We start from the raw sequence: 17,096 nt of genomic DNA, 5'->3' as shown, positions 1-17,096 counted from the left end.
AATTTCCAATCATTCAGTCTCCCCACTTCTCTTCAGTCATGACAAATTACTTAAAACATAGGTCATTCTGTCTCTGAACCTTTGTACACTGGTGTCTCTGACTTCAACCTCTTAGTTAAGATGATTAAAAGGTGCTCTTTTCTGTGAAGCCATTCCTGATCCACTCAAGTAGAGCTGTGTTACCTTTACCTTTTCAGTTCAGTTCAGTCACTCAGTCGTGTCTGACTCTTTGTGACCTTTACCTTTAGCATGATACTATTATTTCATTTGCCTACAGTATTGTTTACATTAACATTTCTCTGCTTATGTTGTGATTGCCTTAAGAAGATACACAAAAGTACAAGTTTTCTTTTGTTATTTTATTTGGTTTTCCAATGGTGTAAACAGCTATGGTAAGTAAAAAGTTCGTTGAAATGTTATTGAATCCATAGCTTTTTTGTAACTTTGTTTTTCACTCAACATATACTAAAAACAATCATGCCAGAGTCTGTAAGATATTTGATGTTAAAAGTCCTTATAGATCTTTATGCATTTATATGGAAAGATAGCTAAAGTATTTTTAAAATGAGAAAGCCATGGCCCAGAAAAATATATGTAGCTTAATCCTTCATGTATAAAAAGGTAGAAACTTTTCTCTTTGACCAGGACAGTATAAATATAGAAAATAGAAATGCAAGAATGCAGTCATAATTGTAACCACTGGGATGAACAGGAGAGACTTTTCTCTTTTTACTCCTGGGTATTTGTTTTTGTTTTCTGTAAGCAGGAAAAATGTCTTTTTCAGGGTAGAGGTATTAATTCATTTTTCATTATACAGGTGTTGCCTGCGTGCCAAGTTCCTTTAGTCATGTCCCACGTTTTTCGACCCTATGGACCATAGCCCACCAGGCTCTTCTGTCCATGGGATTCTCTAGGCAAGAATTCTGGAGTGGGTTTGCCATGCCTTCCTCCAGGGGCTCTTCCCAACCCAAGGATTGAAGCCCAGTCTCTTGTGTCTCCTGCATTGGCAGGCGGGTTCTTTACCACTAGTGCCACCCGGGAAGCCCAATAGAGGCATTATTTATTCTCAAAAAGTTTGGTAATCATTGGTATTGATATGTCCAATATGGTAGCCACTAGCCTTGTGTGACTGCTTGAATTTTAGCTAATTAAAATGAAGTTGAATTAATAATTCAGTTTCTCACACGCACTCCTCCAAGTTCTCAATGGTCACATATGGCCAGTAGGTACAGCCACATTGAACAGAGCAGAAATAGAACATTTCTGTCATTGCAGAAGGTTCTAGACAATGCAGATTTAGATCACTGTGTCCCCACATAAGGTGGCGCCAGTGGGAAGACCCTGAAACCCTGAGTGTGAGTTAGTGGGAATTAACTACAAAGACCTATCAGGTGAGCAGTTGTAGTCCTCGATTAGCCACAGGGCTAGCTAGGCATTATTGAAAAATTGGCATCCTTTGGAATACAGAAATCAGTCTGGATCTGGAGGCCTAAAATGTATCCATGGCAATGATGACACCTGTTGATTCTCTCTGTAAAGCACGGGAACAATAATGATCTTTGGACTGCTGGGTTCCCTGGTTACCATGGAAATAAGAGTGCTGGTTACAATTCTGTGTAATTACGCAGAGACTGAAGTATCGATCTCCCCTCCTCTCCTCCATCCCTTTCTTTAACCATAACCATTGTGATGACTGTTTCAGCTGGGCTTCATGAGTCCACCTGGCAGCAGGAGACGCAACTAGAAAATCTGATTAAGTAAGAAGTGTCAGAGTGTAAGTCTTAATGAGGAAATGTGAAAAAAGAAACATGGCGGGGCATTTTTTCAGTAGAAAAAAGCGAGATCTACTACACTGAATACAATGACATTGTTACTCTAGCTGTTTGCACAGGCGCAGTGCAGGAATTCTCAGAGCACGCCTACGCGCACATTATCTCCCCTTCTCTTTCCCTCTCTTTTCACTTTCCTCTCTCTCTCCCTTTTTCCCCCTCTCCTCTGCCCCTCCCATCACTTGGTCTTTCGGTCTTTCCATTACTTAGTTGACGTCTCTCCTTCCGACCCTGCACTCCCTACCCATTTATCCCCCTCCCCCCTTCCTTTTCCGCCTCTAGCGGACGCAACTTGCGCAAGCGCACTCGCTACAAAGCCTCGCTCTTTGTCCCCATCTGTCGTTCACACGAACTCCAGTCTTTCACATTTAGTAGCCAATAAGATCGAAGAAATGGTGGAAAACCGATTCCACCTCTGGAGAGAAATGTTGATTGGCATATCAGATAACCAATAGGGAACGCTACTTTGTACCCCTTGGGAGGCACCGATCTCCGCCGTCTCGTTTCCGGCGGTCGCGCGCTCTTTTCTCGGGACGGTAAAGGCCGTGTAGCGTCGCCGTTACTCTGAGCAGAAAACAGTCGGTGGAGGGTGAGTATGGGGTCGACTTAGTTCTTGTTGGAGAGAAGAGTAGGATTTCTAGCGACAATCGGTGAAGGAAGAGATGAGGGCGAGGCTGGGTTTGAAGGAAGGTGGGCCGTTCGTTCTGCGGCCCCTTGAGGCCTTGTCTCCGCGGCCACACGTTCTCCTCATCCCACCCGCGGGGGCCCATCGCTCTCCCTTGATCTCGCCTTCTGCTTTAACTTGGTTCCCGTTTCCCTTCCCTTGTCGTTTTTTGTGCAACACATCTTGGAAGCTGAACCTTGTCACTAAGTTCCCCAATCGTTGAGCCGCCCTGGGCCTGAGGGTGTGGGGTCTATTATCCGAGAGCCCTGAAGTCGCGGCTGCAGGAGGAGGCGCTTTGTCGGGCGCTCCTCCTCTCGACCTCGTGAGGCCGTTAGTTCCGGAGGAGAAAGGGGGCCCCCTCCCCTACCCCAGCGATGCTTCTTTGTCAAAACTCTGAGCTGGGAAGTTCATCTGCTAGTCCAGCCCTTGTTGTTTTCCTAGGCAGATTCCTGAAGACTTTTTTTTGTCCTGTTGCCTATCTACTCGACCTATTTATGACATCACTTTTTAAAAAATTAAAATTAATTTTATGGATTTCCTATCGGGTATTTTACCTTTGGAAAAACTATTGTCGTAAGCTGCCGCTTTGTGTTCTTAACAGAAGTAGAGGTTAAGGAGGACTGGGAGGCACTTTGTTATCTTCAAAGTTGAGGTAGGGGTAGGGTTGTCAGAGAAAATACAGGACACCCCGTTAGATTTGAATTTCACGTAAACAACAAATTTTTTAGTATACGTAGAATGGGACACTAAAGATCATTTATTTTTCAAAATCTGAAATTCAGATTTAACTGTAATGTGTTTTTATTTGATACATCTGGCCACTCTAATGGGGGGATCCTGGCTAGATTTATATTGTGTCTTTGTCCATGTTCCTTGTAACTAAATGAAAGGTCCTAAGAGATTCTTAGAAAAGGGCCTTACGTTGCCAGTGCCTCCTGCAGCTTTCAGGCTGGTCCACATCCAGGCAGCCATCTCCATCTGGTAGATTTTTACCAGATTTCCCCCACACACAGTTTTCACTTAAAAGTTGATCCTTTTCCTGAAAATTAAGGGGACATTTTTTTTAGGTTTCAGATATGTGGTGTAGTGTTTGGTCTTAAACAACATTTGTGCAGTTGTGTTGCAAATAGCCCCAGTTTTTCTAACAGCAATATGTATTTGCTCTCAAGAAGTCCATCAGGGTTAGTCTTTGGGGCAAGTAAGTAGACATAAATCCTTACTGTTGATCTTTATGATTTATTCCCTTTTCAGAGGCCCCAGTGCCTAGGGGCAGTGAATTTATTACCCAGATATCTGCACATATTTCCAAATTATATTGGTGGTCATCATCAGAAGTAGATTACAGGGACAAATGCTTACTGAATACTTGCTACTTTGTGGGCACTGTTTTAGGTGATTTATACAGTATTATTTTGTGTTCACTGTTGAATGCCTTCTTGGGAAATAAACTGAAGGGAAAGAGTATAAAGATTGGTATTATGGAGACATTTACTCGACACAAAGGTAGGCAGTTTGGTTGTAAAAATAATTTTTGCTAGAATCCAGAAGAGCAAGGGAAGAATGTAATTGATGAAATTTGTCTAACTGGAGCACCGCATATGTAGAAATAGGGGTGGTGATTGCCAGCAGGAACAAATAGCTGTTATGTCCATTATCTGGTTTGGTCAAAATAACCAGCACTGTGAGATAGATGTTACCCCCATCTTACTAGTGAGGAAACTAAGAGGTTAGGTGACATTTTAGTAAGTGTTTTGAATCCTAAAGTCTAAAATCAAGGTGAGTTCGATTACTCAAAATGAGCATGAGCTTTAGAGTTCAACAGACCTGAGTTCTACTCCATGCTTCATCACATTTGTGTGACCTTGGATGTGCATCAGTTTTCTTATTCAGAAGATAGTTGTGAGTATTAAATGAGATAATATAGTCTTAGCACAGTGCCTGACATTCAGTGATCAGTAAATATCTGGTATTAACATCTTAACTACCACATTGCACTTTCTAAAATAAAAAATAACTTCCATTGAAGTAATTCTAAATAGTTTAAAACATCCCTATGATCAAAGAAATAATTTCTACTAAGAAATTGTAAAATGGCCTTTTTGAATGGAGTGGTGAGGTGTGGTTAGGATGTAAATATAGAATTTTTAATATTTCAGTTTTGAGTGGATCTCTGTAAGGATTTCTATTAACATATAACAGTGTGGGTTCCTGAATGGGATGCAAGGTATTGAGGCTGGGGCCACTGACTCTTAAAGGCTGGAGATTAAAAAAAGAGAAAGACTCTTTGGATTCTAGCCAGAGGTAAGAAGAAATAGTTGGAGAAATGGCTGTGAAAATAATTCAAGTTTCTGCTATAGGCTTTTGGGATCAGGGGAACAGGGATGTTTAATATGTAGGACTCATAGGGGAAAACATCTGATGCTAATGCCCACCTTACCTATCCCCAGCTCTATTTTTATGTTTTAATTTCTTGTATCTTATTTTTAAAAACATTTTCTCTTTTTTTAAGGTGTCAAATTTGCTCTGAAACTGCTGCACTTATTCACAGTATTTAAAGTTGTTAAACTATAAGCTATGTGGCAAGAGTCACAAAGGTGTTTAAGAATTTATCCTACGGAAATACTTATTGCAACATTATAATAGGAAAAAGCTGAAAACAGCCTAAATGTCTCATAGGGAGTAGTTTAGTAAATTAGTGTACATCCAATTGGACTTTATGTAACCATTAACAATTATAATTAAGTTGACAGGAGGAATGAGAAAAGGGTGAATATAAAATAGTGCATTTATGGTTGCAGTTTTGGAATGACAGTGTATCTTTTTAAAGGTTAAGAAGCAAAAATGGAAATTGTGGGAGGAATATCTGTTCATGGAGGTGCCCTAAGACTTAGCTGAGCTCATTGGTGTATAATAGTGACAAATTATAAATAACCTAAGTGTCCCAGGACTATAAGGGCTTGGTTGACAGCAAAATACAGAGTCCATTAACAATAAATGTAGAAGATATGTAAATAAGTGACTGAAATGGTATATCAAAATGTCAACAGTGACTTTCAGTGGTCAGTTTTTGGGTTTTTGTTTTATTGTTGCCTATGTTAAAGATGTAGTTTGTACTTTATTAATGAAGAACAAAAGACTGATGAAATGATATAAATGAGAATTCAAGTTTTGGCTTAAATGTCAGATTTCTAGTGAGGCTAAACTCACAACTCTATTTAAAATTGCAAATCTTCCCCTTCTACTCCCTATCCACTTTCCCCTCCACTCAACTTTTATTTTCTCCTAGCATTAAACCTCTTAAGTACTATGTAAATTAATTATTATGTATATTTTCTCTCACTGGAAGGTTATCACTGCTGAAGGCAAGACTGTTCATTGATTCATCCCAAGCAACTAGAATAGTGTCTAGCAAATAAGCATTTGGTGAATATTTGTTGAATTAATGTAAAAAATCAGTAAAAAAGAAAAAGTCATTTTTATCATTTTGTTACTGGAAAGTCAGTTACAGTGACTATTTCATGGATATAGTTTTTAAGTCTTAAAATTATATTCTTAGAATAAATTATTAGAAGTAGAATTCCTGAGTTAAGAAATATGAACATCTTGATACCTCTTGTTACCTATTGTCTTATAAAACAACTTTATATAAACTTAACTGCATTGATATTTTCAGTTTTGGTAGGATATGATATAAAAAATGTATCAATGTTTAGAAAGTTTTATACACATAAGTGTCTTGTATATTCCTCATCCAGAATCAACAGTTACCAAGCCTTTGTCACATTTTTTTAATCTGAGGAATATAATTTATTTTAAGGGAATCATATGATGTTAATACAGTTTTCAGGGAAAAGATAATTTTCTGCATCTTTCAGTTAAATCTGACTGGAGGGTCTTATGTTTAGGGTAAAAGATTCAGAATTGATTTTTGTCCTTTAATTTACTGGAAAACTGCCTTTGGATAAGGGAGATGGTCCTCAGCTGATCTGTTAGGAAATCTCCATCTTAAAACCATCAACTTTTGTATTCAGCCTGGATTATACCAGGAATTTTCATTTTAATCTTATGAGTTTTTTGGCCATGCTGAGTGGCTTACAGGATCTCTTATTACCCAGTCAGGGATTGAAGCCCAGCCACAACAGTGGCTTGGAATCCTAACCACTAGGCAACCAGGGAACTCCCTTATGTTGATTTTAAATGACAAAATTTAATATTTTATGATTGTATATGTTTGTATTTGATGCTTCTATTACTTTGATAGTCATTTATCTTTCTATTGTGATTAATAATGATATTTAATAATAACAATATATGCTAGTACAGAACTAGTATTTTCACATATTTATTCATCTTCATAGTTACCTTGAGAGGTAGGTGTTTTTATTATCCCTTTTATAACAACTTAAGGAACTGGTTCAAAAGTAATTTACTAGTAAGTGTTAGGACCATGTTTCACATATAAGTATGTCTAAGTCTATACAGCCCATACTTTTCCACAGTATCAACTGTAGGCTAGGGCTGCAAGGTGCCAGAGAAAAACAAAGACTTACTAGTCCTGGAGATAACAAGAATCTATTTCAATAATTGTATTTTTAAAGTGATTTAATATTATGATAGGGCCATTTTTTAGGGAGTAGATTATTTTGGGAAAGTCACTTCAATGCATGTAGTTATTGAACTGGAAGGTTCCTCAAGTCATTCTATTGCAAGCTGTTCTTATTTAGTACTTGTCTAGTTTCTGTGTGCAATATAACTGCTAGTGCTGGTGGTTTTAGATACTTGAATTGTACTCCTTCACCATACCTGTTTGAAATAGTACCATAGGTGATTAATTGACATGTAAGTCACTAGGAAATTAGTGACTGAATATGTTCTAAGCACTGAATATGTCTGACATTCCAGTTTATTTTTAGGGTACAAAGATGCAGAGCAATAAAACTTTTAACTTGGAGAAACAAAACCACACTCCAAGGAAGCATCATCAACATCACCATCAGCAGCACCACCAGCAGCAACAGCAGCAGCCACCACCTCCACCAATGCCTGCAAATGGGCAGCAAGCCAGCAGCCAGAGTAAGTACATGCTAGGTAATGAAGTAGAAACCATTCCCAAGTCGGTTCTCTCTTGGGAATAGTTTCTTGATTTTTAGATTCGACTCTTGGGATTATAAAGGAATGGGCTTTTGTGGCACACCTTTGTTGTTCTTTTCCCTATTTATCTCAATATTTAGGATAGAAAAAGGCTGATTCTCTGAAATAAGGAGCAGATCTGTAGGATAGCAGTTGAATACAGGTTGCTTTGCTGCATTGGCACATCGTTTTGCTAAACAGATGGCTGCATGTTTTACCTGAGAGCTTGGTTCTTACTGTGGTAATCATCATATGACTAGTAGGTAGAGAAAATATAAAGAAGGTTTTTAAGACTTAATGGAGAAGAAATCTGATACTGAGTATTATACTTTTAGCCTGGGGCCTCTGCCTCCCTAGTTTTAATCAGAGTAAAAGATCTTTAAAGATACATTCCCATCCATTCAGCTAACTTTGAGCACCTCTTGTATGTGTCTAAAACTACAAACAACCGCATCTTCCTTATTTCCAAAAATTCCTACAAAGAATACTCTTTCCTAACTCATTTCTTTTCATTATATTACCCCAAGCCTGAAAGAATGGGAACTGTTAAGGTTATGAAGATTGATTTGGGATTGGGAAATGGGACAGTTTTGTTTTTGTTTTTTGGTTTTTTTCTTTGTAATTATGTTTTAAATGTAAAAATCCAGTCACTTCTGACATAGAGCTCCTTGACTTGCTTGGTTTTCTCTTTGACAGTAACTCTTGTATTGTCTTTCTGTCTCTGAGTTAGTCTAGGTTGGCTCCTGGACCACAGTAGAGTTGTTAAGAAGTCTGTCCTCCCTCCCTCCACCCCCCAGATCTTTGCATACTGCTTTCACATTCTAAGTGCAATTTACTGATAAGTGGTTAGTGGATAGATTCCATTGGGAAATGGTGTTGACTTCTCTACAGCAATTACATTTCTTATCTAGCAGCAGTTGTTGTAAATCTCTCCCCAATCTTTTAAGTGACTATGTTTCTTCTCTCAGATGAAGGCTTGACTATTGACCTGAAGAATTTTAGGAAACCAGGAGAGAAGACCTTCACCCAGCGTAGCCGGCTCTTTGTGGGCAATCTTCCTCCTGACATCACTGAGGAGGAAATGAGGAAACTGTTTGAGAAATATGGGAAGGCAGGCGAAGTCTTCATTCATAAGGACAAGGGCTTTGGCTTTATCCGCTTGGTAAGCAGCTGTAGGCTTTTAGAGCATGTGCTCTAAAAGGTGGTGAAGCTGGGAAATGATGGATATGGAAAATTAGGCAGTAGAAATAATTCTTAGATGATGTTTGTAAAAGCTTATAGTTGGTAGAACAGGACAAAATGCATATTTTATTTTAATTTTTCCTGATAGGTTTTTGTTTCAAGGCAACATAGGTTTATTTGCCTAGGACTCTGGGGCTTATATGCCCTTTGGAACTTTTTTTAATTGGGAAATTTCAAGCATATAGAAGTGGAGAGAATAGTACAGTGAACCTGCACATAACTTGTTACCCAGCTTCAATAACTTTCAAGTCATAGTTAATCTTGTTTTTTCTGTACCTTTCCCCTGTTTACTGTCCTCTACAAATACTTTTAGTAAGTTAAGATTTTTTCCTGAAAAAATGGGAAAAGACTTTTAGTAATGATCAAGATTTATATAATTTATTTCCAAAGCCCTTATGCATGTATTATCTCACTTAAGGGTCTTCAAAACTTTGAGGGGACAGTTTTTTATCTATTTTTTTTTTTTTGTATCTACTTTGAAAGAAAAATTTTAATTGCTAAAATCCACATAATATAACGTTTATCATAATCATTTTTAAGTGTAGATGTCTGATTTGATTTAGGAAATGTGTTTAAGTATGTGGGGGAAACCTTTTTGGGTGTTATCTATCTCCATAAATGAGGAACATAATGTGCTAGTAAGATCACTGGATGTTACGGTTAGAACCAGTCTTCATTCCAGATCTACCACTAACTCAAAACTATATGGGCAGGTCTTTTTTTCTGGGGCTCAGATTCCTCTTTAAGAATGTGGAGGGGAGGGTCCCATCAAGGTCTGTGGTTCTAAAGAGGCCTCTTGGAGGGTATAATGATTCTGATTACTCTGGTACATAGCTAGCTGAAACTAAAATAATTCTGACTTCTGTATTGTAAGGGTAGGTTTTATGCTGGTCATTGTTGTCCAGATTTAACACTTAAGAGAATAGCTTGTGATACTGATGACCATGTAAGTCATGTTAACTCTAGAATTTCCAATTGATTTATTACAAGGCCATCAGAGCAATTAGGTTAACCAAAGAATTATCTGAAACACATGAATCCGTTCTTCCAGTTCCATCCTTTTTTTTTTTTTTTGTATGCTTGTTGCCAAGGGTTTTGGGTTTTGTTTTGTTTTTTTTTTCTTTTTTTTTTTTTGAGACATTGAGGTATTGAGCTATGGTACTTTAGACTCTTGATGGCTGTGTAGGTGGTCATTGTTCAGCTATTGAGTTATTCTGACTTTGCTCTGCTTCCTAGGAAACACGAACCCTAGCGGAGATTGCCAAAGTAGAACTGGACAACATGCCACTCCGTGGAAAGCAGCTGCGTGTGCGCTTTGCCTGCCATAGTGCATCCCTTACAGTCAGAAACCTTCCTCAGTATGTGTCCAATGAACTGCTGGAGGAGGCCTTTTCTGTGTTCGGCCAGGTGGAGAGGGCTGTAGTCATTGTGGATGATCGAGGCAGGCCCTCAGGAAAAGGCATTGTTGAATTCTCAGGGAAGCCAGCTGCTCGGAAAGCTCTGGACAGATGCAGTGAAGGCTCCTTCCTGCTAACCACGTGAGTGAGGGGTCATTTTCAGAAACATACCTTAAATGCTACTTCCTTCTGTGGTCTCGGGAGTTAGCCTCTAAGAAGCATGTTCTTGTGTTCATTTAGAAGACTAGATACAATCCAGCTCTCTGGTAGGGTTTTCAGTATAATCTTAAATTAATGGAAATGGTATGAGGATTAAAAGATAGACATTTTCAGTAAGTTGTCATTTAGTCAGTGTTAAATCTCCCCTTACTTTGAAGTTTTAGAACTCGTAAATTGTTTTGCGCATGCAACATTTCTCTTAGTATTTATTCTAAGTCATTATCTTGAGTTCTGAGTTTGCTTGCTCAGTTGTATCTGACATTTTTGTGAACTCATAGACTGTAGCTCACCAGGCTTCTCTATCCGTGTAATTTCCCAGGCAAGAATACTGGAGTGGGTTGCTGTTTCCTTTCCAGGGGATCTTCCCAACCCAGGGCTCAAGGCTGTGGCACCTGCAGCATCTCCTGCATGGCAGGCAAATGATGGCTGCAATGGGGCAGCCCCGCACTTAAGTACTTTACCTACTTAAAGGCTGTGTTCAGAGATCTGAACCCTGACCCCATCCTGTCAACCCCAGATTCCACAGAGTTCTGTTTAAAGGACTTGGTTACTTGGGACTAGGTGTAAAAGCACCTTCAGAAGTATGTTTAATTGTTTAGTGCTAAAAAAAAAAAATTGTTTAGTGCTGACACTTAATTAGTTCATTGTGCCACTGACTCATGTGGAGAGGGAAGCCTAATGAAGGTTATAATTTGACTAACACTGAGTGTTTTTCTTTCTCCCAGATTTCCTCGACCTGTGACTGTGGAGCCCATGGACCAGTTAGATGATGAGGAGGGACTCCCAGAGAAGCTGGTTATAAAGAATCAGCAATTTCACAAGTATGTGATCCTGTCAGATTCCCTGTTAGTTGTTTGCCTATTTATTCTTAAGGAGGCTTGTAATGGGTTGTGTAAAAGAGGCAAGTCTTTGCTGTATGTGTTCAGTGGCAGCCATTGTCTTGGCCCTTGGGAGGAATGTAGTGTTTAGTTGGGAGAATCTTGGACAGAGTTTTAGTAACCCAGAAACCTTGTCAATAGAGAGCGAGAGCAGCCACCCAGATTTGCACAGCCTGGCTCCTTTGAGTATGAGTATGCCATGCGCTGGAAGGCACTTATTGAGATGGAAAAGCAGCAGCAGGACCAAGTGGACCGAAACATCAAGGAAGCTCGTGAGAAGCTGGAGATGGAGATGGAGGCTGCTCGCCATGAGCACCAGGTCATGCTAATGAGGCAGGGTGAGTATCTACCTAAGGCTTAAAACTAGAAGAAGGACAAAATAACTTTTTTCAGGAGTTTCTTTGTATCAATCAGTAGAGAAAGGCGTAAACTTCAGCTTTTATTCTCTGAAATATTTTGTTGATCTTGGTAGGCAAATGAGCTTGGAGATGTGGCAGAGGATACTGGATTCTGTGGAGAAGGAAATAATAGGTTTGACTTCATTTTTGGAATCTGGATACCTCGGATGGCCACTCAGGGATTAAATATCCCCTTTGCTTTCTGGATCTTTATTTGTGGAAAATTAATGGGCCTATATGAGGAGGGTGAAGAATATTCTGAATTGGTCTGTTGTTTTTCTAGATTTGATGAGGCGTCAAGAAGAACTTCGGAGGATGGAAGAGCTGCACAATCAAGAAGTGCAAAAACGAAAGCAGCTGGAGCTCAGGTAACTTTTTTTTCCTCCAACCCTTTTTCTCCACCAGCTCTACAAGGTAATGTCTCACTCCTGCTTCTTACCACCATGCTACCTCATGCATTTGTAAATATGTTGGCAAATATTTCCTGGCTGCTTCTCAAGTTCTCCCTTTAGGTAGATGTTTTGACTGCCCATGGTTCTGTGAATTCTTGGGACTGCACTAAAGAGGAAAGCAGCTGAGTGACTGGTCTCATGAGGCTGGCTCCTTTGGGAAAGAACTTTTTCCCCTAAAGGACACATCTGGGTTGTTTTAGGGCTGGGCCCACTTAACAGTTGCCTGGAGAACTAAGGTAGTTTCAGTGGGCTCTTGGATCTCCTTGGCTGAGTCCCCTATTAAGATAGATAATCTGTTCAAGTTCTTTAATGCCTGTGCTTAAATATCTTGGTGACTCTGTAGGCAGGAGGAGGAGCGCAGGCGCCGTGAGGAAGAGATGCGGCGGCAACAAGAAGAAATGATGCGACGACAGCAGGAAGGATTCAAGGGAACCTTCCCTGATGCGGTATATCTCTCATGTGCCCATGATACGACAAACTCACCACTAGGATTAGAAAACACAATAGGCTATGACCAATTTTTCCATTCTGTGACACTTCTTTTAGAAAGAAGCAGTCATAGGAAGGAAAGGTAAGGTTTGAAGAGGAGCTCTTTTTACCTCACAGGCAATTTAGGATGAAAAGCTGGGGCTAGTATATGCTGTTTAATCTCAGTGACTGCAGGATCAGATAGATTCAGTCCTGTGGCAGCCTTGCCTGGTCTTCTGATGTCCTCAGCAGTTGTTGTACAGGTTGGAGCCCTGAAAGAAATCATGTGTCTTTCCTTTCATCTCTCAATTTGTTCCTAATAGGAAACTCTGACTTGTGTCCTAGTAGCTCTAAACTGAATTCATTGTACAACTACAGTGAGTTAGTTCAAGGAGCTGTTGCAGATGTTCTTTAGTGTGTGGTCCTTAGTGGATTGTGGTAGAATGAATGCAGTGCTGTCTTGGACTGTCTTGAGTGTTTTTTTGTTTTTCAGAGAGAGCAAGAGATACGGATGGGTCAGATGGCTATGGGAGGTAAGGACTTAGGAGATTAATGGTACAGATTTCTTTTTTTGTCTCATCTCTGGTGGACTATGTAGCTTCTCCTACCTAGTCCAAATTTAAGGGGCTTGACATTTCTGGAAGCAAATTTTGGTGGGAGGGTAACATGTCTTAGCCCAGAAGTCTTGACTTGTTTCCTTTGGCATAGATAAAGAATGTCAATGTCTGTCTCCTCTATTGATCACTACTCTGCTTTAGGTGCTATGGGCATAAACAACAGAGGTGCCATGCCCCCTGCTCCTGTGCCAGCTGGTACCCCAGCTCCTCCAGGACCAGCCACTATGATGCCAGATGGAACCTTGGGATTGGTAAACTGCAGAGCTTTATAGTAGCTAAATGGTGATAGGAGGAAGGACTTTGCCTTCATGGTCCTTGGGCCTGCTGCAATTTTGCTACAGATTAAATAGTTTTTAGGATCACTGTTATCTATAAAATGTTAACCTCAAGCTCTTTGAGTCTTGTGCAAACCCAATCTTAAATTATATTTTATCCTCTGACTGGCTAGTCTTGATTGACATTTTTTTGCTACCCTGGGTAAATAGGTTCCTTTTTGGAGGGAAGGCAACAAAGGTTAGGCATTATCATATGAAATACATGTGAGTCCAAAAGGTTTATGGCTCATGCAATCCTGAGGTGGTTTAGTTGTAGTGTCAAAATGTTTACTTTGAATAGGGTTAAATTTGCTGAAGAGTGATGGCCTGCCCTTGTCCATATACCTAGTTCAGGAAAAAGGACTTGGCTAACATTTATCTAGCCCAGGAATTTAGTATATAATGTTACTTAGCCTGTAGGAATCAGGATAAAAAGTTAAAGATGGTTGGGTGGAACTGTCAGCAACTTCCTTTTTAGGGTTATCCACTATAGTTCTAAACAGGCTTAGTCTCCCCTACCATCAGGAACCTTGAATGTGGTGTGGAAATGGCCTCCAGGGGAGGAACTATGGATGGGTGGGAAGCTAGGGCACAGGTTCTATTATAACGTCATTCTCTTTTCTCTTTAAGACCCCACCAACAACTGAACGCTTTGGCCAAGCTGCTACAATGGAAGGAATTGGGGCAATTGGTGGAACCCCTCCTGCATTCAACCGTGCAGCTCCTGGAGCTGAATTTGCTCCAAACAAACGTCGCCGATACTAATAAAATTGCAGTGTCTAGTTTCCCAAAACCCTTAAAAGAAGGACCCTTTTTGGACTTAGCCGAATTCTACTCTGGAAAAGTGTTAGGGATTCCTCCCAATAGTTTAGGTCTTCCCTGCCTGTAGTACTCTAGGGAGTATGTTGGAGGCAGAGGGTAAGGGAGGGGTGATATTTAACAAATCAGTTCTATGTGGTATATCCTTTCACTAATCAATTCTGTGTGGTGCATTCCTAAAATCTCATGTGATTGTTGAGAGCCTGTGAGGGCCAGGGAGCCATGGCAAAATGGATCCAGTTAGAGCCCCCATTAATCTTAATCATTCCACTCTTTGTCCACCCTGTTCTATTTGCTTTCTTGTTCTTACACCCCCCCGCCACCCCAGTCGGTAAAGAATCTGCCTGCAGTGCTGGAGACCTGGGTTCGATTCCTGGGTTGGGAAGATGCCCTGGAGAAGGAAATGGCAACCCACTCCAGTATTCTTGCCTGGAGAATCCCATAGACAGAGGAGCCTGGCAGGCTACAGTCCATGGGGTCGCAAGAGTCGGACACGACTTAGTGCACTGTCTCACCCCAGAGATCCTGCCACATATACCACAAAAACCAAACATCCCCCAATGACCTTGGCCCCACTGTTCCAATCACTCCCAGGTGGGAATTCAGGCACATGTCCACAGAGGTCACAGACAACATACATACGGTTCTGTTATGTCCCATATATTACCCTTTCATGTCCCAAGGAAGACATTTTCTCTTAGAGATTTTCATTTAGTGTATCTTTAAAAAAATCTTGTGTTAAACTTGCCTCCATCTTTTTCTTGGGTAAGGACAACCCAGAAATGGCCCTTTTGTGTCTGTGATGTTGCCATTCACAGCTTTCTTGATAGGCCTAGTACAATCTTGAGAACAGGGTTGCTGTATGCTGAATGTCAGACGGTAGCTCTTAGCTTTGCCTATCTTAGGTAGTTACGCTGTGCATTTTTTATTGGTGTACCATGTTTGATTTGTCCCTAATACCTTTGAAGTTTTTCTGAGAAATGAATAATGCAACATGAACTTATTAAAATACATTTTAAGCCTTTTAATTTTCTGTGCTGTTTTTGAAGGGGGAGGAAGGGAAGTTCTGTCTCAGATGAGTGCAAGGCTATAAGAATAATCCTTTATGACCTTTTGCTTAAAATATTAATCTAGGCAAACATGGGAAAGTTAGATGTATACTATGGTCAAAGTGGTTGAAGATCTGGTGCTATTGGTGGTACACAGAAGTAATGAGGATGGGAGGAAAGCTACTGCTTTGAAAGAGGAAGAAAATAGCTGGAGGAATTGGGGTACCTTCACCAAACTGGGAGGGGGCTTAAAATTGGTTATTTCTTTCTGACCAGGCTTGAAATTGGCATGGTAAATCTAAAACAAGTCTCAGCAATGGTTAGCTGACCTCACCCAGGTTCCAAGCCCTGCTCTGCCTGATACTTTTTTCTTAAGCCTCAGAGCTAAAATGTTCCTGAGTTCTTTTCTATTGGCTGGGAAGACCAATTGAAGTTCCCTTGCCCATGTTAGGAGGTATACGCCTCCTGAACTAAAGATAGAAACAGCTGGCCCTTCCAGGCAGCTAAAAGCCTCCAGACTAAGAGGTGTTCCCCACTCGGCAGCCAGACTCCTTGAAATACCCTTTCAGTAATTCTACCAACGCCTCCATGTCTCTACTCTGCCATAACAAAGGCTGTGGGCAGCATTTTGACCCCCAAACCAACCTTCCTGGTGAGTAATCCTGACCTTGCCAGGAGCTCTGTGGGTGCTAAGGGAGTTGTCAGCTGTAGGCAGTCTGTTAAAGGAACAGAAATTTAGTGTGTACCTGCCTTAGTTCAATTGGTCTGGGTGTTCTTCAGTCTTTACTGATATTCTTTTTTTTTTTTTAATACCATATGGAAAGATGCTAAGCATATAAACCTGGAAAAGTAAGAATTCCTTTCCTTCCTGATCTTGTTACTGGTATCCACAGATTCCTGTTACCATCACCCTGGGGTCCCAATCTTCCATGATGCACTTAAGGTGAGGAATAGGCAAGGGGGGAATAGCAAGAGCATTTTGCAAAAGAAATACAGCCAGGAATCTAAGCTGAGCTGGGTCTTTTGTTATCAGGGTTGGTCCTGCTGCCGGAAGCGAACTGTAGATTTCTCTGAGTTTCTAAACATCAAGGTAAATTCTTTACTTTCGGGTATTCTGCCCCCAGTAGAAGGATTCCATCCCTAATCTTCTTTCCCTATCTATACTAGGGCTGTACTGTGGGACCACACTGTGCCGAGAAGCTCCCTGAGGTCCCTCAACCTGAGGGCCCTGGTACAAGCAGTTCACTTCAGGAGCAAAGACCTCCGAATGTGATTCCAAAGTCAGCAGAGACTTTGCGTCGGGAGAGGCCCAAGTAAAGAGGAGGTCCCTGGGTTTTTCGTACATTCATGAAAATTCCTAGGAGTGATTAATGGGTCATTGAGGTTTGGGAGCTAGAGATCAGAGATATGAGGAGACCCAAGTGTCAGGGCTTGGTGTATGTTTTTGTGCCTTAGGGGAAATTTGTCCAGAAATAATGTCCTTGGCTCTTAAGATGGTATGGGGTAATGGGGTAGGTATTTTGAATCACCAGAGTAGATAACCTCTCACAAATACATACATAGTTATAATACAAGGGTGATTGTTGAATGAATTGGGTTTTCTTTTTGGAAAAGAGTTTT

At 40.5% G+C, this 17,096-nt stretch overlaps 2 protein-coding genes across 9 annotated transcripts in view; both read left to right on the top strand.

The window, feature by feature from the left end:
- The first annotated feature begins 2,265 nt into the window (after window positions 1-2,265).
- NONO (non-POU domain containing octamer binding) lies at window positions 2,266-15,455 on the top strand. 2 transcript variants are annotated; one of them, XM_019955904.2, is made up of 11 exons: window positions 2,266-2,418; window positions 7,407-7,566; window positions 8,592-8,785; window positions 10,102-10,403; window positions 11,207-11,302; window positions 11,501-11,697; window positions 12,041-12,125; window positions 12,553-12,655; window positions 13,171-13,210; window positions 13,436-13,545; window positions 14,239-15,455. In XM_019955904.2, exons 2-11 carry the CDS (start codon window positions 7,416-7,418, stop codon window positions 14,371-14,373), a joined length of 1,413 nt encoding a protein of 470 aa, XP_019811463.2. In that variant the 5' UTR covers window positions 2,266-2,418; window positions 7,407-7,415; the 3' UTR covers window positions 14,374-15,455. The 2 variants fall into 2 exon arrangements, with proteins under 2 accessions (XP_019811463.2, XP_019811462.2); XM_019955903.2 differs by having other exon boundaries at window positions 2,275-2,418; window positions 7,396-7,566.
- Window positions 15,456-15,597: 142 nt separating this feature from the next.
- Window positions 15,598-17,096, top strand: part of ITGB1BP2 (integrin subunit beta 1 binding protein 2) — a 43,522-nt gene continuing 42,023 nt past the window's right edge. For 6 of the 7 annotated variants that reach the window (XR_011565289.1, XR_002180237.2, XR_011565288.1 and 3 more), the window contains exons 1-4: window positions 15,598-16,128; window positions 16,370-16,419; window positions 16,510-16,566; window positions 16,644-16,789. Coding sequence is in view for 1 of the 7 variants with exons in the window: in XM_019955905.2 (XP_019811464.2) it covers window positions 16,065-16,128; window positions 16,370-16,419; window positions 16,510-16,566; window positions 16,644-16,789 (317 nt within the window). In the remaining 6 variants the exon portion in view is untranslated. Of the gene's footprint in view, window positions 16,129-16,369; window positions 16,420-16,509; window positions 16,567-16,643; window positions 16,801-17,096 lie in introns of those variants that run through there. The other variant, XM_019955907.2, reaches the window with a different exon arrangement.

This window comes from Bos indicus, chromosome X (assembly GCF_029378745.1).
Source record: "Bos indicus isolate NIAB-ARS_2022 breed Sahiwal x Tharparkar chromosome X, NIAB-ARS_B.indTharparkar_mat_pri_1.0, whole genome shotgun sequence".
Taxonomy (NCBI): domain Eukaryota; kingdom Metazoa; phylum Chordata; class Mammalia; order Artiodactyla; family Bovidae; genus Bos; species Bos indicus.
The sequence above is the reverse complement of the archived record's forward strand: the minus strand, read 5'-3'. Positions and strand labels throughout refer to the sequence as shown.